The 24,391-nt window shown below is 40.3% G+C and overlaps 1 protein-coding gene across 1 annotated transcript; it reads right to left on the reverse strand.

The window, feature by feature from the left end:
• Positions 1-5,825: 5,825 nt before the first annotated feature.
• CASP2 (caspase 2) lies at positions 5,826-24,391 on the reverse strand. Its single transcript, XM_066572229.1, has 10 exons — positions 24,116-24,391; positions 18,524-18,691; positions 16,933-17,008; positions 15,473-15,567; positions 13,905-14,081; positions 12,644-12,772; positions 12,160-12,250; positions 8,513-8,662; positions 8,311-8,420; positions 5,826-7,744 (listed from the first exon to the last, which is right to left on the reverse strand). The coding sequence occupies exons 1-10, from the start codon at positions 24,263-24,265 to the stop codon at positions 7,610-7,612; spliced, it is 1,281 nt and encodes a 426-aa protein (XP_066428326.1). The 5' UTR covers positions 24,266-24,391; the 3' UTR covers positions 5,826-7,609.

Genomic DNA, 24,391 nt, shown 5'->3' on the forward strand with positions numbered 1-24,391 from the left:
TGAGAAATTTACCTTCATTGTGTAAGTCTGGATTTGGAAATTAAGATTTCAGTCATAAAGGGCTATATGATCACACTGAAGATCATACAGTCCTCATTCATCTCTAAGGTACTCTGTCATACACATAAGCAGTATTCAGCAGCAGAATGTTTTTGACTAAAAGCCATTCTCCAGTTCTTCACCTCAGCCCACTGCTCCCAAATATCATCCCTTCCTTCTCCATACCTTCTCCTTACTAAACTAGGTGCTCTAGAAACAAAAACCAGAATGTGTGGCAACACCCTGCATCCAAATACCTATAAAACAAAGCAGTGCAAGACCCTACTCAGATGTGGTCAAGAAATGCCAGAAAGAAACATGTAAAAAAGTCTCTATCTTTCTTTGCAGCAGCTCAAAGAAGATGAGATTTATTTTTTTCCCCAGCCCCAACAGAGTCTTACATCTCTCTAAACACTGCTACCAAAACTTTGCATGCCCAGGCACAAAGAGGCTACTATTCATTTTTAAAGGCTGGGATATAATCCATGGTGGTTCTTAGGCACTGTGGACGGTATGATGCTAATTCTCACTTCAGGGACCAAAGGAAGAAGCTTTTTAGGCACAGGACAAACTGCTACCTCCACTTGTCCAGTAAAGTGTGAGGACTCACAGACATGCAATGAATCACATTTCTCCTAGTTAGCTTTTAAAGTAGCTAAAGCAGAAAGAGGCTCAACAGCCTGCATCCAAATACCCATAAACAAAGCAGTGCAAGACACCACTGGATGCTCCCAAAGGATGCCATAGAGCATCATGCTCCATGTTCTTACAGCACCTGTAGCCACCACTATGGCAGAATTCTAACTGCTTCTTCTTGTAGGAGCTGTAACAAAGGGCAGGGAATGGCTTCAGTGCCTTATCTGTGGTTGTCTTGATAAGAGAAACCCATTCACAACCAGCAGTTGCATTTCTGTGTAGCTCTGCAGACTCAGCTCTGACTCATGCCAGCATTTTTTAACCTGCCTGGTGTTGAAAATTTTTCACCTCTGAGGATTAGGAATTCAAGGAGCACATGGGCACATTCTCCCTTGAAGGAAGCCACTATTGGAGCATGTGCTCAGGCACATGTCTCAGGTAGTTTGTCTAATGCAAACAGGGAAAGATATTTGTAGGCAAAGAAAGTTTTCAGGCCCTTAAGCAGAGAAGGGAAGCCAGCTGTCACATAGGAAACGTTCTGTGCTGCTGCAGGTATCGTACTCACCAGAGTTTCTTGGTATCGGAACGCTTTCGTTGGAGAGGCATCCCCAGTCATATCCCCAGAGACAATGTCCTGTGGAGCAGGGCTTGTTCAGGGCAATGTCCTCCTGTCTGCCCTCCCCAGCAAAATCATGGAGTGGAACAGGCACAAGGCTTCAGCTGAAGTCCCTCAGAGCACCCTGAGAGAGAATGTTACTGGTGAGGGAAAGCCACAGAGGGAGAGTGTAACCAGAGACTCCCTGCCCCCTCCTGTTCTGTCTGCTTCCCTGCTTTAATCTCTCTCTGCTGTCCTGGCAATAGGACAGCTCAGTAAATTAACAGGAGGTAACGTTTCCTCCTCCTCTCTCAGGCAGTGTCATTCTTCACTCCATTTGGAAAGGGTGGGGAACCACAGAAAGAACTGGTACTGATGGCAGAGAGAGACTAAGGAAGAGAAGGGTGGAAATGACAAATTACCAAAATCACAGACAAGAGAACCATCCTGCAACTTTGAAGAGGATTATTTCCACAACCTCTTTCAGGGACAATTTTGTGAAGTGTCAGCATCTGAGAGAGGAGGTTCTCTAGCAGGCCTTGGAAGACAATTCGTTATATGAATTACTGTTATGCTGTCCTCACATTCAACATAATTTTTCTTCAAGCATACCCATTATTGCTGTTTTTTTTTTCTTCAAGCATACCCATTATTACCTCACCACAAGTAAACATTACTCCTTGCAGTTTTCGTACCTTCATGAACCTTCATCCACTGGCATAGATAACACTCAGGATCTTTTATATCCAGAATCACAGAATGGCTGAGGTTGGAAGGGAGCTCTGGAACTTATCTGGCCCAATTTCCCCACTCAACCAGGGCCTTCTAGAGCCAGTTGCTCACGACCATATTCAGATGGCTTTTGAGTATCTCCAAGCAAGGAGACTCTGCAGCCTCTGGACAACTCCTTCCAGTTCTCAGGCACCCTCATGGTAAAAAAGTGTCAGATGGAGCCTCCTGGGTTTCAGTTTGTGCCTTAACCAAATTTCTACACATAAAACCAATTAAATCTGCTCAACAGCATTGTCAGGAAGAGTTTGTGGGCTGTTGAGGATCCTGGAACATCTGTAGGGGTGCAAAGTAGAGAGGTCTTGCCCCCTGCCCTTTTATGTGTCTGGGCCCTTGCCACAAGAAAAGCAAGAAGGAACTAAGAGTGTAGAAAGGACAAAACCAGGGTGCTGCTGTGGGTTACTGCCTTGAGAAACAGAGCACTGAGCAGCTGTGGCAACAGCTACGTCCTCAGCTGAGTCACAGCTACTGTCTGCTGTACCCTGAGGCAGCAGCAAGCACAGAAGTTTGTGGGGAATGGAGCAGATAATATAGGCCACAGTTCTTTTCACAGACAACTGTTTTTTTTTCCTATCATCTGATATCTGTAAAGCTTTTCATTGAGGGAAAAAGAAAAATTCTATATCTAGGAAAGCAGTTACTTAGTGCAGCATCATCACTTCCTAAGCTGTTTCTCCCACTAAATAAAAATGAGTTATGTAAAAGCATGTGAAAGGTGAAAGTGATGCCTTTATTAAGGTTATCCAGTCAGGGAGCTTTCCAATGCAGATGGGAAGCCAGAAATAAAACCACCCAGGACTCAGGGACAATGGGGAGCAGAGATCACACAAAAGACCAAATGTCTGCAGTCACTGTTTGACAGGCCATTAATAAAGTACATTCACAGCTTTGGAGAGGACCAGCTTGGAGTTTGTAACTATTACAATGAGGGAAACAAGGAACATAAGGATTTGAACTTGGTCTGTGGAGCTATGCAAAACTTGTTAAGGAAGATGGCTGGGGAGGAATAATGAGGGGAATAGATGGAAAAGGACAGCCTTCATGAAAACCAAGGCTGGTCAGTGTCTGTCCTATCTTCATTTTAAATGCTGTCTTAACTATCTTTCCATGAAATCTCATTATCCCACGTATGTGAGTGCTGTAAGTTTGAGGTGCCAGCAGCTGGTGAGACTGGCATGAGTGAATTTGGCCCAGCAATTACAGTCAGATTGGGGTGCAGACTGGGGACAGGAGCTGAAGCAAGTGTGGCCTCAGCAACAGTAGCTGGAGCAGCCACAGCTCTCTGGACCAACTAAATGAGTGCGTGGCATGCTGCAGCTCAGACCTGTGTGAGGAGACTTGGCACCAGGAACTGGTCACACCAGGAGTGTTGGCACCCTGGTCTTAAAAACAGGAGTGGAGAAGTGTCTGCTCCAGCCTCTAGGCTGGGACCAGCACATGTCCTGAGTCAGCTGCTAAGGCATGGAGCCCAGGGTTTCTGGGCTGGCCAGGAGGAATAACCAAGCCAGACTTGCAAGAGGCAGTGGCAGTTTATAAAATTCCTTAAGTGTTTATTTCTGTGTGAATCCATTTAGAAAACTTAAGCCTATGCTCAGTGTGACCTTTCCCTCTCATTCTTTAAGTCACTTTACAAGTGACTGAATACCAACAGCTATTAAGTTTGTGTTTTTCTTTACCACCTGAACCTAACAAACCCAGATCCAGATCCAAATCCAAATCCAATTATTTTTTCAATTCAGTGTGAACTTTACCTTTGTCAAAACATGGTTTCTATGGCAGGTGTTACTGTTGCTCCTTTTTTTTTGGCAGCTTCAAATAAAAACTTTTAGGAGTGACAAAGGAAAATTAAAATTAAAAACCAAAAAACCACAAAAAAACAGCCTAAACCACAGCAATTCCAGTGACTTTTCTAAGTCAGAGAAATCTGAGTGCAACTCTGAGCTCTTTGAAATATGTAGTAAATTACACAGATGTCATCTTCAGAATTTGTGCATGCAGGCAAAACGGTTTATGCAAAAATACAGTCTGAAGACCAAGTTATACATAGCAGTCCCATAAACAAGTAACAAATGCAGATGAACAGAAACAAAAGAATATCAAACTTCAACAGAAAAGTATTCTATGAGAAGCGGCAAAATCAGCAATAGCAGGCCAAATTGCACTGAGTAGGACATAGCTCTCATTCCTAGTGAAACAGACTCACCAAAGCTGCTGATCCTGTGACAACAGTTGATTGTAACTTCTCTGGAGATTTCCATTTCATTCCCTTCCTTTTAAAGAAACTGTTCTCTGTATGCATACGCTGATGACATAACCTATTACATAACAGTATCTTCTTGCATTTCCTTCTCCTAACTTAATAATTTACTGGGGTGATATAGTGAAGAATTCTTATACCCTGAGGGGTAAGAACAAATTATATAAGACAGGTGAAGTCCATGTCAGGAGTCTCACTTGGCATAAATTTTATATGATGTATTAGAGACGTTTAGCCAACCCTTCTGATGTTTTGGAAGCATACGCTCTCTTTCAATACCATTCTGTATATCCTAATTTTTAAGGGGACTAATGACTACTTGTACAAAATCAAATCTTTGACTATCTATCAGTAATCACAGATAGGGAAACAAAACCAGTTCAGAATTAAAATTGTATTAACTGAATTGTGCTTTTAATAAATGTGATTCTCATGCAACTCAAGATTTTTAGGATACATTGGGTTCACTGTTTTCACTCCCCATCTCAAATAAAACCCTCAACATTATTCTTCTGGTTTCCAGACAAAATGTGAACCTGCTAACATTGCCATGCTATCCCAGCTATTAAAAGTAATTCCTTAAACTATGCTAGTAGCTCCAAACTTACCAATGAAAATGCAAACATCTTGTTTACTTCATCTTCTGGCCTGCTAGAATCACTTTCTGCACAGGTAGATGTTGGTCATTCCAGTTCTAATATCATACTAGATTTTCTGTATCAGAATTCTATATTTTTAATAAACCAATGTACTCTTTCACCAAAAAGAGATCACAGAAGACAGGAAACAACTCTTCAAGGTGTCATGGATGAAACAGGGTAAATGGCAACCTCTAGTGGATCTGGAGGCTGGGGATTATTTTTAGAGCTTACAAGAACAGAGCTTCTACCTTCTTATTTCACACTAATTGACTTTCTCACAGGTGCATTACTTTGATCTCAGCTTCCCCGCCTAGCAGTAAGATCATGGCTTGTTTGTGAAGGGGAAAGAGAAAATTCTGTGTACAGCTGCTACAAGCCTTGGGCTTTATGCATCAAGCCTCTAAGCATTCTCTGGGATTCCTTCCCATGCAGCTTTCTGATCCCCTGGACCTTCCTCCACTTCCAGAATCTCTCTGACTGATGGGATCTTCACTTTCTTTTCAGCCTCTTCCTCCAAGGCTCCTTTTTTCCAGGAACTCTTCATTTTGACACCAACTTTTCCTTCAAAAAGACCAACCCCAAATTTTCCCAAGGTGAGTATTTTATCTGCTGAAGCACAACAAGAGCCTCCTACTTGGTGGTTCTGCCTCATCTCTCCTTATTAATGTATCAGTCTTTGTTTGGCCAGGGAGTTACCAAAATTCACAAGCAGCTCATAGTGGTTGCAGCTGTAAGTAGCAAGCTTCTGCCTGAGAGTTCAAAACCCCCTCTGGGATGTCCTATCTCAAGAAATGACACAAAATTCTGTTTATGTAGAACCTCCATTTCTGCAGGGGTCTAATTCTCCAAATGGAAGACACCGCGCAGATTAATCAAACAAAAATTCTTTATTTTGACACCTCAAGGCAGTAAAATACAAGTGTACAAAAAGATATATAAAAGTGGCAGTGATAATGCAACTTGATGCAATCCTACAGAAATTTAATCCATCAGAATGGACTGCTTCATCAATAAAGCTATCTGTAAAATATTGCACCACTTTGTAGAGGGAGCACTCAGGAAGACAGTGTTTATACTCCAGGGAGGTACACGAGCCCCTAAACTGGTGTATTAGACTTCAGAGTAAGGCACCAATTGGCAAGTATGATTCTTGTTCTGTTCATCACATTGTGTGTAGGATAAATGCAAGATACACATTAATGCTGCACCCTTGTGAGCTGGAGGAAACACAGCCTTCATTTACCAGGCAGAATAATAAAAAGAGCACATGCCTAGTTTTCCAGCCTCCCTCCATTTACCTTTGTGCTTCCCATTCATAATTCTATCCTGAAAAATATATCTTAAAAGCCATACTTACATTAAAAAAAGCCAGGAACTATGCCAACTTAGCGCTACAAAATGGAGAGACTGAGACTGAAGTGAGCCACCTGTAGTCCACATGTAATCCAGTATCTCAGGATTTAGGCTCTACCACAAAAAGAGAACAATGCCCATCTCCCACATCACATCAAGTGGGAGTAACTGCAATTGGACACAGCAAGACACAAATTACAGCATGAAGAGACTGTGGAAGAAATTTCCAAAAGAAGTGCTAGTTTATGCTTTTAAATGATCATGGATTAATAAAGAAAACTCACAGAATAGGATAATAATATAAAACTCTTCCCTCTCATTTAAAAGGGAAAAAAACTGCAGTGATAAATAACCCAAGCAACATGCTCAGACTGTAAAGAGCTGCCTTGAATATTTTTGTTAATTAAAAAGATAAAAGATCCTCATGTACAAGGCTGTAGAGCTTCAGGGCTTTAGTTGTACAGTGCAATTTATAAACTCCTGAGAAGCTGGTGGAGTGAATGTCTGTTGTGACATGTAAGTACTATGGTAAACAAATTCCTCAAAAGGAATATTCCATGCAGTTGTTCACTCTTGGGACTAAGGGAAGTTAATCTAGAATTTCTAGATTCAAAACTATTTCTGGGGCATTTTATGCAGGCATATTTTTCTGAGTCTCTACATGTTTTGCTGATAATCTGGGATATATTAGAGTTCTCTTGATAACTTGGCTATAGAAGGAATGTAGAAAAATAGACTTGTAAGTGATCAAAATGGAAAGTGTTGAGTACTGAGAACAATAACCTTCCATTTTAGGGAGGGGGAAGATCCTCCTTCATAAGAAGCCCTTTTCTAATGTGCAGAGCAGTCGACTGTCCTGGATGAATAACCATGCAGAAAGTACTTAAAATTGTTGAAGTACAAGCATAAGATAAGTAGCATCTTTTGACTGATTTTCCTTTCAGAAAGGCTTAACTTAAAAACTGTACTAGTAGTCCATTTCCATTTTCACATTCACTTTGTTTACAAATGTCCTTATGTCTTCTTCCAAAGGATGTTCCCACTTCTTTCCAGTTCCAGTGCTGATCCTCTTTCCATCACTTTCTATACATACACACCCAATTGGGATATTAGAATTTTAAACCCTGGACTGAGTCAGGGTCAAGGAGAGCTGCCAGTTTATTTTAAAAAAGGACATAAAGAATTAGACTGGCACGCCTTGCTTGCACATCTGATGTCACAGCTCATAAGAGTGAAAACAGATATCCACAGTTGAAGTTCAGCTTTGGCAGTATCTCTCTTCAAACAGAGCTGGCAAGGTTATTTTCCTGGTAGATAGCCAGGAAACAGGTAAAGGTCCCGACAGAGCGTGCTACAATATTCCGACATTTCCTTGCAGCGGTGGAATTCCGTGCCTGGGGCATAACCTTCTCGTTGCTTGATTTGCCTATTCACCTAGGTGTGAGAGTAAAGAAATTCAAGTGACTAGAAGGATTTAAAAGACACTTTCTGCACTCCCAGATTTTTCTGTTTAATGCATTAAGTAGTCCCCTAATTGTAAGAAGGATAAAGAACTAGGGTGCAGTTCCACAGCAGCTCAAGTTGCTGTGGTTACATTGTTTTTTTTCACTCCCTCTTCTCCACTTTCTCAAACTTTACTTTATATGAGTATTGCTGATTTTGCAGCTGTTTTGTGCATGTTCAGGGAATGAACTCACCTAAAAAAAACCTATTTCTATAGAAGAAAACTAATTCTTGCAAGCAATATGAACTCTACTCGCAAGTTCACCATGCGACCACACCAATGAAACAGAAGGAGTCAAAGAAACAGCATCGTTACTTGGTTAAACTCCTATGGAGCTGTATATAAATAAGTAAATAAGAATGAGGAAAAAATTGTAATTTTGCTACAAACAAGGCAAGAATAAGTGCTTTAATAGTACTAGATTAATCCTAGCATTCTGAAGCAATGGAAGGCCCTTCAAAACCCAGGTAGGAGTGGGAGAGTAAATGCCCTTCACCTTCACCAGCATGTCAGCCACGTGGGTGTGTCGGGAGTCCTCTGCAAACACCGAGGTGAGAGCCTCCACGTACCAGGAGCCGCGCTTGGTGTTCCGCATAGCCACCGTGCCTGGCGAGAGAGCGCCTACCATGAAGACTTCTGGGGAACGCAGACACATGAAACCTCCTTATGCCCAAGCAATTAGGGGCCCAAACAATTACCTTTGAGACAAGCATATCCACAGATCATATCCGAGCACGTGGGCAGCCGCAGCTTCAGGCTTTCTTCCTTGTTCGCGTCACTTTCCTCACAGCCTGGAGAATCTGACCATCCTTTGCCATCTCTTTGATCCACTCCCTGGTCCAACTCATCTGTGGTGGCAATAAACGAGGAGAGGAAGAAAGGGAGAAGAAATTATCCTGAATTACTGGATGTAGCTTTCCTGTACTTAGTTTTGTAGTCAGCAATGCCACAATTACTGTCAAGCAGAAAGCCTCAAGTTAATGCAAAAACTTTCTCAGCTGTTCTAAATTCATCTGAAAGTTCTTCTGCACAAACTAATGCAGATACCAAAAACTGCTGCACCTGCTTAACCCGACATGGTCTGCATGCTGATTTCTGCTCCCGCCTCTTCCTGCACAGATCATGAGATTACCATGAAAGCAGGGAAGTTTCTGGTAGTTCTCCACTATTCATGGAAGGATTTGATGCCACCCATGAAGATTTTATTTTCCACTCATACCTACCTTGGAAATATCCAAAAATGTCTAGTGCACTTTGCAATGCTAACTGTCTATTTACTGCAGAACTCAAACAAGAGCTGTAATTTTAGTTGCTAAGATCTACACCCAGGACATGTAGAAAACCCAGACAAAGTATTTCACCTAGTTCTAAAACCTGATTACCATACTGCTTGTTACAATTAAAAGCATAAACTGTGCAGCAGAAAAATGCAAAATAATCTGAACCCAAATGTGAGAGAGACCTACAGTCCATGGAGATTAGTTTAAAACCTGGAGAGCATTTAATGTTCTTTCCAGGATTCATTAGTGTGTATTACACAAGTGTAGATATTCTCAATTGGTTTTCTGCATGATGCAGAGCTTCCATTATAATCTCAACTAATGGCTTAGTGGCGGTAACTTTGATAGTCCAGCTGTGTTGCAAGAAAATTAAAATTACATTTCACAGATTTTCCATACAATTTTGCCTTTTTGTTTCCTTTTGTTCTAAGATGAGAATCTAATATTCTTACTTCCTAACAGCAGAATCAGAGTCTAGTGTTACAAGGCTTAAGTGTCCACTTCAGAGGCTTTCCTCTTAAGATGTTTCTCAATTTTTATTGCTAGCTTATGCCTAAATAATACATTTGGATTTCTAACCCTTTAAGAGGCAGTGGCACAGGTGGCATCTCGTAATTATGCTCAGAAAGTGGTCAGTTCATAAGTCAGCAACATTGTTCTTTTCCTCTAGAAAGAAAACAGCAGTGGGAGGGGTGTGATTGTCTGAAACAGCCTAGAATTAAAGTCTCCATAGCTCAGAATTTCATAATTTCATAATTAAGTTCCTTTCTCATCTCTTAGGGTAGCAATGCATATTTTTTTCATTTTTAACCACATTTTTTTCATGCCTTCATCACCCTTCTCAAAATCCTTCCAGTTCTCTGTCTTTTTAAAAATTTAGTGTACTGTTCACAGTGCATTTTATTTCAGAACACTCAGGTAATTTTACTGTCAAACTCTATTATTCACACTGTCATCAATCCATTATGTATAAAATCAAAACTTTCTTGATTAAAGCTTCAGAATTACAAATCTTCCTCATGCATATCTTCAAACACCACTCCTATCAACTTAACTAAAATGTGTAAAGCACTAACCCTTTGCGTACTTAACCTCTAATTTACAGAACCACTGCCAGAGATTGTCTGTTTAAATTATACTGAAGCTCCCAGACAGCTGTTCTGCAAATTAATTTAAGTAACTGCTAACTATCCAGCTTTTAGTATAATTTTTCACTCTTTTGAATGGACTACATCAAATGCAGATTCTAAGCAACTTCAAAATTTCGTTTTATGCCACGCTGAAACTCTTCCCATTGTTTTCTATTGCCAGTGGTTTTTGATCCATGACTGCAGGTGGACTACTTCTTTAGTAGACTCTTGCCAAAAGTTCACTGGGAATTAGGACTGTACCAATATTTCTTTGTCTACATTTTAAAAATGTGTCACTAATAGAAGACAGAGCAGGCCTACAATGTAAGGTTAGAGAGGAAGAATAACTTATGTATTTCTCACCTTGTTTCAACTAGTTCCAGCTAAGCTGCATGGCACAGATAGATTGACTACTATTTCAAAGTTGACAATACTATTTATACAATCCTTTTAATGCTGTCTAAAGGGTACACATTTTTGTTGACAATTCAATTACTTTGTAACTGGCTTTCCCCTCCAGCTATTAATCAAGGTTTAAAAGAGGTTAGACAAGGCAGGGTTTTGTCTTCTTTGCTGTTTTTTTATTAAATTGAGATTTTCCTTCCAGTTTTTCAAGTATCTTAATCCTTTGTCTATTGCAATATCCTAGTTCTAAAGCGTTGTGCACAGCAAGCTTTACCATTCTTCCTTAACAGCAATTTTTTTGGGAATACAAAGGCCAAGCAAGATTTGTTAGTCTTAACAGACTCCTTATGGTAACATTACAGTCAAATAAACATAATTACCTAATGAGGTCAGCTGAAAATTATGGCTAATTACACTTATTTCCACCCTGAGTCTGCACATTCACATTTGTTCAAGAAAAGCAATCAGATTCAATTCATATTGTAAACATGCATGTTACAATATTCCCAAATGATTAAAAGGATCAAGTATTTCTGATCACTGAAATACTTCATGTAGACTTTGGGCTTTTCCCTGCATTGGGATTAAAGAAGAGTAGAGACTAGAGGACAAACTGTAAAGCTTGCTAAAAATGAGAAAGAAGGGAGACAACTGTGAGAAACAAGGGAACAGCAGGGGGGAAAAGCATACACATGAGGAAAACTCCTCTATCACAATGGCAAAGAAGAAACTATAAGACAGAGCTTCACTTTGGAATAGCTGCAATTTCACAGAGTCCAAATACTTGTGGAAAAAATTTGGTCATTAGCAGATCTGAAAGGTAGCAAGTTACAGATGTGTTTGTTTAGTTACAAAAGGGAGGAAAAGGAATAGCAAAATTAAAAAAAACGTACACAAAGCACAGAAGAAGAACAAGTCTATAAGAATCATGAAAAGAGTTCTGTACAGCAGCATGTAAGATTCAAACATCAGTATGTGGAAAAGGGTGCAAGGAAAGGTCATCTGAGGCTGAAAACAGGCTAAGGTAAAGGAAAAAGACAAGACCCTAAAAATAATTGGAACCAACTCTGACAGCTCAAGAGACCACCACAAGAGACACAACACATCAAGGATCTAGAGGAAGACAGGACCCAAGGATCTAGAGGAAGACAGGACCTCAGCAAGACTCCAGTGCTAGTGTACTGCTCCATGCTGTGCTGCTATTTGTGCATCATGTGCCCCACTCCCCCTCCTGCAGGCACAGCACAAGGAAGCCTCGGGGTATGAGTGGGATATGACAGAGTTTTATGTCACTAAGGTGCTCTGGGGTCTGCAAGGTAATGCACACACCTCATGCACAGCTAAAGACACTTACAGAGCAACAGATGCAGTGGCAGCAGCAGGGCAGAGGGAGGTGAATATGGGTCCCACTTACACCTGAGAGAAGCAAAGAGGAAAGTTGACAGCAAGTTGAATGTGAGGGTGTGCATGTGTGCAAAATGAGCCTTAATGGCATGCCAAGTGCATGGCTTTCAGTGTTTGGGCACTCACCTCCCCGGCAGGCCTGAATAAAGAACATTTTGGGCTTATTCTGGAGATTTGGGCAGTTTGCATTATCAAAGAGCCGGAAAGCCTCCTGCAACTGAGAGAAGAAAGAGAGGAAATTTCTTCACTGTAGCCTTCTGTAAGCCAAACCCAGTCTCAACCTTGCTTCCCTGTCTTTTGCTTATTACCTCACCAGTCTTGGTAATCCTCTCCTTTATCTGCAAACTCAGTGTGTGACAAACACATCCCGTTCTCCACCCTCTCTCCAGGTTCATGAACTCTACCTAGTATTCATACAGAGAGATAAATTCTCCTACTTGCCATTTTTCATTTTCTAGACCTCCCCCTGTCCTTTTTTCCCTCCAGCCCTTATTTTTTCTGTTTTAAAATATGTGAATCCTCAATCTTTTTTTTTTTTCTTTTTTCTTTTTGAACATTGTTACTTTCCTGGAGATAACCTACAACAAGAGATCGGGACTCAGCAACATACCTGTAGTACTTTGCCATCACTGCCATAAACCCCACCCTCCACACCATGGGAAAGCAGAGCTATAATGCAGGAATCCACATCTCGATGATCTCGCAGCTTGGAGAATCTCTCCAATGCATTCTGCATCTCCTAGAACAGGAAAAAAAAATTCAATGTTTTCCAAACTTCCATAGGGAAAGTGAATCAATTTTCTGGGAAGAACACAAATGGCTTTCCTTGTAACAAAGAAAAACCCCTCACCCCTCAAATTTACATGAAAAACACATGTACTATTAAAAAAAAGGCAAAATATTCTTCTTTTATGCAATATTCAGTCCTAAATATAACACTGTAAAGCAGGAATCACTTAGGCCAACAGAGGAAACCAAGCGATATTTTGCAGAGTGATATTTTACAAGTGATATTTTACACTGACACTGGAATCTGGCTGGGATGTTGGAGCAGCTTAACAGATACATTCTCTGGGACTTAAGGCATTCAGACACTAGTGGTCAATTCAAAATTTAAACTGGAAAACTTAAGGAACTGACAACATGACAGATGCAAATATGTTCTATCAATGTTGCAAAAGCTCTGTTCTTGAATAAAACACTCTTTAACAGGTCCTGTATCACTTGAATTCATAGGGATTTAAAAGGACTAAGATCAAATGATGCTGGAGAAGACAGCAATTGCATTCCTAGGGAGAGTGGCTTGATTAAGTTAGCCATGGAACACAACCAATTTTCCTAAGTGAAAAATCCAGCATCTCCACATACACGTTTTTAGTGAAGACTGAAAGAGTGGAACTGAGCTGCACAGACAGACTGATGAATGGGATGCCAACTGACTTCACCAGTGAAAGGACATGAAAACATCACAACAGCAAAGACTACATCAATTATTTGCAAAGTTTAACTTTTAGGAGAGAACACTGGAAAAGTCTATCTATAGTAAATTGGAGACTTCATTAATTTGTGTTTTTAACACACATGCCAGGAGTGGTCTCAAAAGTCTTCCTCCTTGCACTAGGGTCAGACTAGAATAATACCTCTTGTAGTTCTTTGTGATACTACTATCCACTGGAAGAGCTCAGCCTTCCAAGCTTTCTCATGTGGATCAGTATGAGGGCAGATATAATTATGTTCAGCCCCATTTTCTGTTCTTAAGTGATAATTCATATCTTCAAAGCTCAGCTACGTACCAGAGGGAATCTCTTGAGACAACTATGACACAAACCCTCAGGCACACCAGTTGTGAAGTACTGGGATCACCCCCTTACCTGTGCAGTTTGATCATGAAGAACAGTGACTCGATAGCCGAGATGCCTGAAGAGCATCTGCAGGGAAGCGCAGTCCACGTCTCCCCCGGTGCGATATTCCAGGTCCTTCTCGCTGCTGAAGCGGACATTGCTGAGGATCAGCGCTAAGCCTCGTGGCTCTGATGTCAGCTTGTATGCCTGCAAGGAAGATTAAAAATGGGTAAATTTAGACTACCCAAGGAAATAATGGTGTGTTAGAATAGAACAGCAATCATTCCACACTAACTTGATATGCCTGTGCTTGCCAGCCTCCACAACGGACAATGCTACAATACTATTATTAATAAGTTAGACTGCCTTGCCTTATTCCTCATTTCAAAAGAAACACAACTTATCCATTTCAAACTGTGAATTAGATATTGGTAACTTTCTCCCCTTTCCTCACCCCAGCAGGGCCCCATATATTTTTGTGTCACCCCCAACAAAGGACAACACTATGCAAAATTTAGTTAACATTTCTTAATTGCTGTTGGGATCAGAGATGTAAAATACCAATGAGTGTCATTGCAACAGCAAGGGACTGCCAGCCACTGATCTTCAAAATTGTGCAAGTGGCAAAAGAGGTTAACAGGAAAAAAACTAATTTAAGAGGGGTGCCTTCAAGACAGAGAAGTTCCCTCTCTGTCCCTACCATTCCAACAACAACAAATCAATAGTAATTCACTTACTAACACGCCTGCAAATTGGAAGTAAAATTTAATACCAAATGAGAATATCAAATAAGGTGTATGCAGGCACAGATGTAAAAGGAGCCTAGTCAAGCTCACACTGGCACTGCTTATTAATCAAGTCACCCCCACAGACAGCTCCAAAAAACCCAAACCCAACCCAAACAAAAACGAACACACAAACAAAACCTGTTTCATTACACATAGAGCCTCTGACATTATATAACCCTAAGGAAGTGTTTATCCCACAACACAAAGTAATTTTTCCTTAAGCCCATCCCACCAATCTATTTACAGACAGAATTAACAAAAAGGAATTAGATTACATATATAACTTCAAATACTGCAGCAGAAGATTAGAAATTCAAATTGTTCTACCCACAGGTAGAATTCTAGCACATAATCCTGATCTGGTTCTTAAGCCTAAGGATTCTATTGGGTACAGCTGACATTTAAAACAGCCAACTTACCAGCTGAAAACACAGTTCTACTATCTTACAGTGATTTAGAGGGTTTGTCAACTTAGAGAAAATGAGGACACAGAAAAATAAACTTGAGGCAATAATACTGACAGCTCACAGAGAGCAATAGTACAGAAGTCATTCCACCAAGCTCTTCATGATCAAAAAAAACAGAGGCAGAGATTTGTTTAGAGTTACAGAACTTTTCGGGATCTCTTGACACTTGTAAATGAGAATCACATCAAATGGAGCACGACTGGTAACACCTTTCATTTACACAAATAGCACAACTCTGATCTGCATCCCAGTGAAGCATTTCAACCCAATTTTAAGTGGCACATGTTCAGCTGATAGATCCAAACATCTCACATCTTAAAGACTTTCTCTGCCAACAACTTACCAAGTGCTGATGATTGTGATAAAATTCAGGAGTGCAATACTTCACTGGAGGAATTGAGGGACCATCTCCATTATCCAAGGAATGCTCTATTGGTTCTGTGCAAAGCCAAATATATTAATAAAAATTTAAAATTTCAGACACAAAACCTCTGTATTAAGGTAGTAACTTGCATATCCTCAACTATATTCATTTATGCACATTTTACACCTCCAAAAATTTTGTTTTATCAGGGCCTACTGACACAAAATGAAACACAGAAGAGAAAACAAAGTACTGTAACAGTATACTTGCTTTATTTATTTTAACTGACAGCTTTTATTTTTGCTTGTATGTGGGTTAGCCTTATCTAACGCCTAGACTACAGAGTATGAAAACAGAATTCTCATCTAATTTAAGATCTTTGTGCTTTCTGCTGTTTTGCACAGTATGTTCTTACTTTCAGAGTTTGGCTGACGAAATGTTGCTAGAAAATTTCAAACAGAATAGTTCTTTCCTGTCATAAAAGGCCTCCCATGCTGAACACATGCATAAGTGATCAAACGAGACAATTTTAACTTTCATAAAGTGCAAATCCCTTTTCTTTTTTTAATCTGCCTCTGAACACTTTCCTCTGGATAACAGCAGATGAGGGGAATGATAATCAGCTATTTGCCATTTGCAGACACTCACTCCTCTGTACCGAAGAAACTGAGCTAATGACATTCACGAGCTCTTCTGAAATCCTCTTTCAGCCTTTTGAGGCATGGCTTTCCTGGTTGGAGGAACATATGCTCTAAAAAAATCAAAACAACCCAACCTAAAACCCTTGCACATAAATAAAAAAAGTTTCCAAAAATTAGACACTTGTTCTTTAACACCAGAGAGAGCTCCTAGTAACCAGCATAAGGGTAAACCTGTGGTTAGGGAAAAAGTACTCCAGGCATTACCAGAAGCAACATAAAACTAGCAAGGAGATTCATTCCAACCAATGTTTGTTAGACTAGACCCCTGGCCTAGGCTGGAAATGCATGTTAAGGAGAAGCTGATTTCCTGCACTTGACGGAAGCTAAAGAAAAGCAAGTTGGACCCAGATAACACATAAAAGGCCTTAAACTAATTTTTTAAGAAGGAAGTCTTGGTTAAGAAATACTGCCTGAAGTCAGTATCTTATCAGAGCACTAGCTCAATGAAATTCTATTACAAATCTTAAAGAAAATCTTTGCAAAAACTAGAATTTTACTGACATGTACTGTTTTAAGCAAAAAAGTGCCCCCTAAGAATAAATAAAGCTAACAAGAAACACGTATTGGTTGTCTCTTCCCATATGCTATAAAGCACCCTCTTTAATTATAACATAGTTTACTATCAAGTTTGCATTCCTGGGATGAGCAAAGTGGTGGCAAGCTTATTTCTACCATCAAATTAAGACAGTATTAAGAAATTGCCAGGAGCCAACAGGTAGCAAATCACGTACAACTCACCAAGCCAACGGGGTCTCTTTGAATTACAGGACTCACTGGTAGGGTACGGAAGATCTGACTCATGACAGTGTTCAAGCTACAAGACATCAATAAATCCATAAAAAAAGAGTAGCATAAAATAGCTTTTTTTTTTTTTCTCTACAGTACAAAGATGAAGGTATCATGGAAGAAAAGATACATGCATTTATATACACATAAAAATGACTGAATTATAATATTCTGGTCACTTCCAAAAGAAACATCATGACAGGACAGCAGTAGCACTTCCTCTCAATGCAAGACTCCTCCCCTTCTTTGATCATCTGCACTTCTACCCAAATCCTCAGTTTAGAATCTTTACACTGGGGTCATCTTAGTTTTCTCGGTTTTAACAAGAACTTGAATTGTCTGGTGATTCCTCTATTTTTGTTTGCTGTCAAGATTTGATTGATTGTATAGTAAAGAAAAATGCAAAACAAAAAATTAAAAGGGTAGTCTAATAAATTTTACATTTTAATAAGGAAACACTTGTTCAGAAGTATTTGCTCTCCCTTCCTTTGTATAAAATATGTTTACTGAGAGTTTCCATCCTTGCCAATGCACTAAGAACATGGAATCTTTCCCAAACTCTTCCTTTAGTACAACACTAAGTACACAAAGTGAAAAGGTGAAAAAAATAACAGAAGAAAGAAATACAAGTATTTGTTTCCTTAAGAGTCTACTCAGACAATCACTGAAAACTAAACCAAAAAAGTTCAGAGAAAAAAAATACTTCCCTTTCAATTTTTGGATTACTGATTACACATCCATTAAGAACTTGTTGGATGTAAGAACAGTGAGGCTTGAAGAACAAGCCTCATGCAGTTCAACAAAAAGAAGTGCAAGGTCCTGTGCCTGGGGCACCAATATATCCTGGGGGCCACCCAGCTGGGAAGCAGCTTGGCAGAAAAGAACTTGGGTGCTGCCAAGCCAAAGAGGAGCCAGCAGTGCACCCTTGGCACAAAGGCAGCTGGTACCCTGGGCTGCATCAGGAGGAGTGACGCCAGCAGAAGAGATGAAGGGAGGTGATCCCTTATCCCACTCAAGGGGAACTTATCTATGTGTATGAATACCTGAAAGGAGGGCACAAAGAGGACAGAGCCAGGTTCTTTCCAGTGGTGCCCAGTGACAGACCCAGAGGCCATGGGCACAAACTGAAACACAGGAGACTCCCTCTTAAACATCAGGAAATGCTTTTTTATTGGGAGGTGCCTGAGCACTGGAGGAGGTTTCTCAGAGAGGCTGCAGTCTCCATCCTTGCAGATATTCAGAAACTGCCTGGATGTGACTCTGGAAGCCTACTGAAGGTAATACTTGAGCAGGGAAGTTGCAAGAGATGACTTCCAGAGGCCCTTTCCAACCTCCACCATCTTGTGATTCTTTATGAAAATTCTCTTCTTCCCAAGTTTCTTCCTCTCTGCTTTTGCTAGGGCTACTACAAATTTCAACTTACAACCAAACCATTCTATCCTTTGTAAACAATTGAGTTTTTCCCATTTGATAAAGCTCCTTTTGTGCCCAAACCCAATCTGAAATGCAAGCCATCCATCCTATTTTTTAAAAACTGCTGTACCCTTGCAATCTCGTGGCTCAGGTTGGACATTGTCTTCAGGATCACTGCCTCCAGATGCTGCTGCTGGGTTTCTCTCAGAGCTTCACAGAAGGCTGAGAAGGCATTAGGGCCTCTCTTGGGCAGCAAATTGAGGAATTCCACGTTTCGGTCAAAGCTCCCAGACTTGGCCTGAACCCAGAGGGAAAAAAAAATCAAAATCCATACTCAAGTAACACCAGACATAATTAACTTGCAATGAATTATCAGAACAACTCTTTTTATTTCAGAAAAACATTTCACCACTATGCTTAGCTGTGCTAGAACCACTATTACACTCTTCCTAGTTGATTTCATTCACACTCCTCTGTTCCAATTTCCTCAAGAGTATATGACAACGCAACAAGCCAGCAACTCACACATGACCACACACACTAATACACCATATTATCTCTAAAATTTTACTTCCAGTTACTGCTGGAATAGTATTGACTTCTCCTCACTGAATACACAAAGTCAAAAACATGCTCCCACTACTGTCCAATAGTTTATGGTCTCACACAGATAGTCAAATCCTCCAGAAAACATTAAGTAAAACACTATATGCAGTCAGTTCCAGAATGGCATTTCCTATGTACAGATGAATACTTAGACCAATGCAGCAATATACACTAGTATATGTGAAAAAGTAAACATCAAAAAATGAAGCAGTGCCAAGAAGTTCTAATTGTTGGAATATTAACAGGTATTTCCCAACAAAATGTGTAATTTATAAAACAATACCCTTCCCTGTGAAATCTAAATCACACCAAAAATCACGTACCAAAATACTAGATATCAGAAATAAATTTTATTTATTTGGAATTAATCCTATATTGTTTTAATTATCACTTAGATCCAAGATCTCTCCTTTTGGTGGGTGATTGGGAATAGCTGATGAGTTACACATAATTAAAGCTTAACAATACAGCAATCACAGGAAAATAAAAAAAAAAAAAAAGAAGCCTTGAGTAAATGTGGAAATCTTCTGTTACAAAAGATATCACATCATCTGGTTTCATTCATAATTATCAAGCTCAGTGTCAAACATAGTCTGGTTTTTGCCCTAACACATCATTTGGGAGGATATTGCAAAATCTTGTTGATCCAATGTTTATGAATCTATTTAGAATTTCAGACCTATATTCATTCATGACTAAGAGCATTTATTTTTATCAACTGTTTCCTGACTTCAGTGTTCTGTCCTTTCCCTTATTTATCAAACTCCTTTCTATAAATTGGTCTTGATTTGCTACAGGAAACAAACTTTCTTCCATAAATGGCCTCTTTCCCTTAGCAGTGTATGTACCTTTGCCTATTCCCACAGGATCCTGAATTTCAGAATACTATTGACTAGAATTGCCAATAATAATGTTTTACTTGTGCCTTCCCAGAAGTATGAAGGCTCCTTTCTCCTGGTAACACTGCTCCATTAGTCGTTGAAAATAACCACCTCCATATATTTGTATCTTGCTGTAAGCTCACTGAATTTTATTGTAACTAGTAAAGTAGGTTGAGACTTGTTTTTTATGTATCTAATGAATTTTTCTTCCTTTCTGCAGCTGTTTTGGGTCATTCATCTTTTTCACAGTCTGTGACTCTAAGCCATAAATGATAGTTAAAATATAAGCTGACCTCAAGAACCAGAACATTAGTTTTACTGAAAAGTTGAAGAATTTCCAGAATGTTCATATTCTGCACTTTGTATGCACAGCAGTCAGCTTTTAGCAGTCTTCTTCCTTAATGCTTCCTTAAACACTTAAAGGGCTGTGCTTCCTGATATGACTTCATCTTCAATATCACATTTAGGTTATGCTAAATAATGTTCAGCAAACATTCAGAGGTTAATAAGACACTTCTTTCATTTTATTTCCCAATACATCCCTAATTTATTTCTTTCCCCTCACAGATGGGTTTGATAATCTACATAACAGAAACTAATTGTAAATAAATTCTGAAGTCCTGTCAAAATTCCATATTAGTCTTATTATACACCTGTAGAATCCATAGAAAAAGCATATAAAATTGATAAATGATAAATATCCTAATCAAATTTATGTCACTTGTCAAAACCTATGATCCCTTCATTACTGTCTACTGATCAACAGAGTATTTAAATCTTTTTATATAAAACATCTCAGTTTTTGATTACAGTACAGAGTACTCAACTTGTTTAAAAAGCAAGAAAGCTCTTGCTACCATATCTGCAATTTTAAAAGTCCATCTCAGAGCTCTGGAAGAACATCTGATGCTCCAACAAGCATTTATACAAGTAGATGTTGGAGCTTGCCTTAAAAACAGCTGTTTCCACTGTCCCACTTCACTGCCAGAATAATTTTTCCCCTGTGTTTGAAACCCCCCTCTTCTGGGTTTTCACCTAGATAATCATAACATAATTTTCACAACAAAGCAAACACAATTTTTTTTTCTTTACACTTTATTGAAAATGTATACTGTGGAAAAAACTTCACACGGTTTAGTATCTTTCTGAATGACCCAATTTAAATTCAATACTGTCAGATCCTACTATCTCCCCACATTTCAGACATCAAAGGAAGCAGCTTCTATTTGCTGATTCTTCTCCAACCAATGCTGTACACCTATAAACTCTCTACTTACTCTTCATATTCCTTGTGAGCTCCTCATCCAGTTCAACCACCTTTGCCTTCAGTGGCTCTTTCTGGAACACACTCCCCCTCCCATCTTTTTCTTACTTGTGGTAAAGTTTCACTGGTTTGACACCTCATACTTGGAAAAAATGTCATGGTTCATCTCCCTGAGCTCCTTGATTTACTTCACTTTCCTTAGATTACAGAAATTTATTTAAATGCTCTATTTTCAGAATTTTCTGTTTCCAGAAAATTTTCCATTTTCTTCTTTTGTTTAGCTTAAATCAAGCCAACAGAACCAGTGTAACTGTTGTCTTTTTAAGAAAAGATTATTTAGAACATAACTATTTATCATAACTATTTATCCAGATCTTGATTTCCTGACTTATTGAGGGTGCAGGACGATATATATAGAACCAGCCAGTTATAATATCCAGGAGAATCTATTCTCTTTCATCAGACAATGGCATTTGGCTCCTCCTGTTTCCATTAAGGTACCTGGCAATCAGCATCACAATACATTTACAATAACAGGCTACTTAACAGCACTTCTAAGACCTGTGCTCACATTTGCCAGAGACAGGAAGAATATTAAAAATTCACAGACCTACTACAGGAAGATCAAAGGTAAGACAAAGTGTTTTCCACTCCAGTGATTCTTTTGTTTTTTTAATGCACTTTATTCTTTCTCCATAGCACTGTTATGTCTAGGAGTATTCAGTAAACATTCCCTTCATTTTTATCCTTCTAGTACAATCCATATTCTGCAGATCCAGCTTTCCTTCTACCTCTGCCATATTTCTATTTTTGTTGCAATTTCCAGATCAATGCCCTGAAACAGCAGTTCAAGTCACTCTGCTCTCTTGCTCAGGCTGCTACTGCTATTTATATGCATTTAAGCACTTAGTTAGGTGTGCTTATTGTATTAGGCATAATATTTCCACCAAGCTATTACTCTTTACCTGACTTATCCATCATAACACCTTTCTCCTTACTGATAATCCATTGCTAAGTATTGTTGCATTCCCTTTTACTCAATTACATGTGGAAGGGAAGATTCCTTTAGGCTTCCTCTCTTCTGTCTCGGTTTAATACTTTTAACCTACAACAGCACCTTGCCAAAAAGAGTACTTTCCCTGCCATTACCTTATGTTTGAGAGGATTTTTTTTCCCCTTTTCTTCTCTGCTCCCCCTTGGGCGACCGAAGTGCAGGCCACCAAAAGCCCAACCCCTACTCACCATTCACACTTGAGCAATGTTGTTGCTTAAGCCCTGTGGGCTGCTAAGCATCAGACACTCAGTTACCTCCTCCCCAGGTGGAATGGTGGGGAGAATCCAAAGAATAAAAGTGAGAAAAGTCCAGATAAAGATGGTTTAATAGGTTAAGCAAAAGCCACATGCACGAAGCAAAACAAAGAATTCACCCACTAATTCTTGTTGGCAGGCAGGAGTTCAGCCATTCCAAGGACAGCAGGACTCCATCACTCACAATGGTGACTTAGACTCACAGAATATTCTGAGTGGGAAGGGACCCACAAGTACCATTGAGTGCAACTTCTAAGTGAATGGCCTGTACAGGGATTAAACCCAAGATCGTGGCATCATTAGCACCATTCTCTGTAACTCAGAGTTTCCCCTTCCTTCTTCATCCCCTACCTTTACAGGCTGACCACGACACCAAAGGGAGTGGGATATCCCTTGGGTCAGCTGTCTCGGATGTGGCCCCTCCCAGTTTCCTGCGCACCTCCAGCACTGCTGGTGGGGTGGGGTGAGAAGAAAAGGCCTTGGCTCTGGGTCAGCACTGCTCAACAATAACTAAAACACCTCGAAATCAACAACACTGTTTCCAGCACAAATCCCAAACACAGCCCCATAGCAGCTACTATGAAGAAATTAGCTACTCCAGCCCAAACCTGGAGAAGTCTTTGATTCACTCTCTGGCTTGCACTGTTTCATGGTATCTTTGTTCTCTTCCACTAGGGATTGGAGCTATTTCAGGTGAGACTGCCTGGAGCTCCCACAATTCAGCATTGATATCCTTGACAGGCCCCATGAGGCATCTAATATTATCTTTGACACCGCGTCAAAGTACGCAAAGTGATTCACATTATCTTTGATAATGACTCAAAATTACTCAGGAAGTTATCTTTTCACTGCTATCAAAACCTTATCAGTCTCAGGTTTACATTTTCTACACTCATACCCAGAAAATAGTTCATAATCCTATTTTTCAGCATCCATTCTTTATTATGGGATGATGAAGTTTGCTAGGGGACTAAAAACCCCCTCAGATTCCTTACTTGAGCCCTGACACGCACTTGTGCATTTTCAACCTCTTCCTTTCCAGCCTGCTCTCTCTGAAGACCTGCAGCTCATCCTGCACAGTGTTCTGTGCATTACCATCCCTCTGGCCGGAATCCCAAGCTATTTCCAATGACTTCTCCCCACAGCACCCACTGCACAGAGTAAGTAACAGAAGCCTACAAACAAGCAGCATTTGTTAATTTGACAGTGAGCCTTGAGCCTTGCAATGCAATTCACGCAATTCACAAAAACATACAGGAAGCACCAATTCTTTATGTGGAAGGTGCCACAACAAACCGGTACATAACGTATTAATTTACTTATTTTCACAGTATTATTTTGGAAATACGTATTATTCCCGCTTCTATACGTGGAAGGAAAAAGATAAGCACAAAACTACAATAAAGGACTGGAAGCTACCATCCGATGCACTAAATGCAGCCTGCTGCAACTGCACACCAGAATGCAGGGAAACCTCAAGAGGAAATGCACTTTGCCTTTCTACAAAAGCACCTTACAGCTCTCCTGCACGCTGCAGGTCCTCGGAGTGCAATCCCACTGCAAGGTGCAGGTAACAGGTGAGCTTTTCCATGCTGCCGCTGCAAGGAGCGACACCGAGCTCAGCCAGACACAAAGCTCACGGCGCAGGCGACAACCAGCGTACCTGTATCATTTCCACCATCTCCGTGGTGATGATGTCTTTCTCCACCATGTGCTCCACCAGCACATTCAACACCAGCTGCTTGGCCAGCATCACCCGGTTCTTCTTGAGCGCTTCCTGGTGGCACCGCTGCATGCCGCACGCCGCCAGCATCCTGGGAGGAGCGGGGACACCAGGGCCGAGCGCCGCGGCAAGGAGCCGCCCGTGCCCCCTCCCGACTTTTGGCTCGGGAGGAACCGGCGGGACCCCGCGGGCCGCAGCCTGACGACGGGCGGGCGG

Source organism: Molothrus aeneus, chromosome 2 (genome assembly GCF_037042795.1).
Source record: "Molothrus aeneus isolate 106 chromosome 2, BPBGC_Maene_1.0, whole genome shotgun sequence".
NCBI lineage: Eukaryota > Metazoa > Chordata > Aves > Passeriformes > Icteridae > Molothrus > Molothrus aeneus.

What these genes read in the sequence shown, in the direction of transcription:
- CASP2 (XM_066572229.1), bottom strand. Translation starts at nt 24,265, where the DNA reads ATGCTGGCGGCGTGCGGCATGCAGCGGTGCCACCAGGAAGCGCTCAAG. An exon ending in GTGATGGCAAAGTACTACAG is followed by an intron (nt 12,251 to 12,643) that starts GTATGTTGCTGA and finishes TTCTTCTCTCAG; the next exon opens with TTGCAGGAGGCTTTCCGGCT. An exon ending in TGGATATGCTTGTCTCAAAG is followed by an intron (nt 8,421 to 8,512) that starts GTAATTGTTTGG and finishes CTCTCTCGCCAG; the next exon opens with GCACGGTGGCTATGCGGAAC.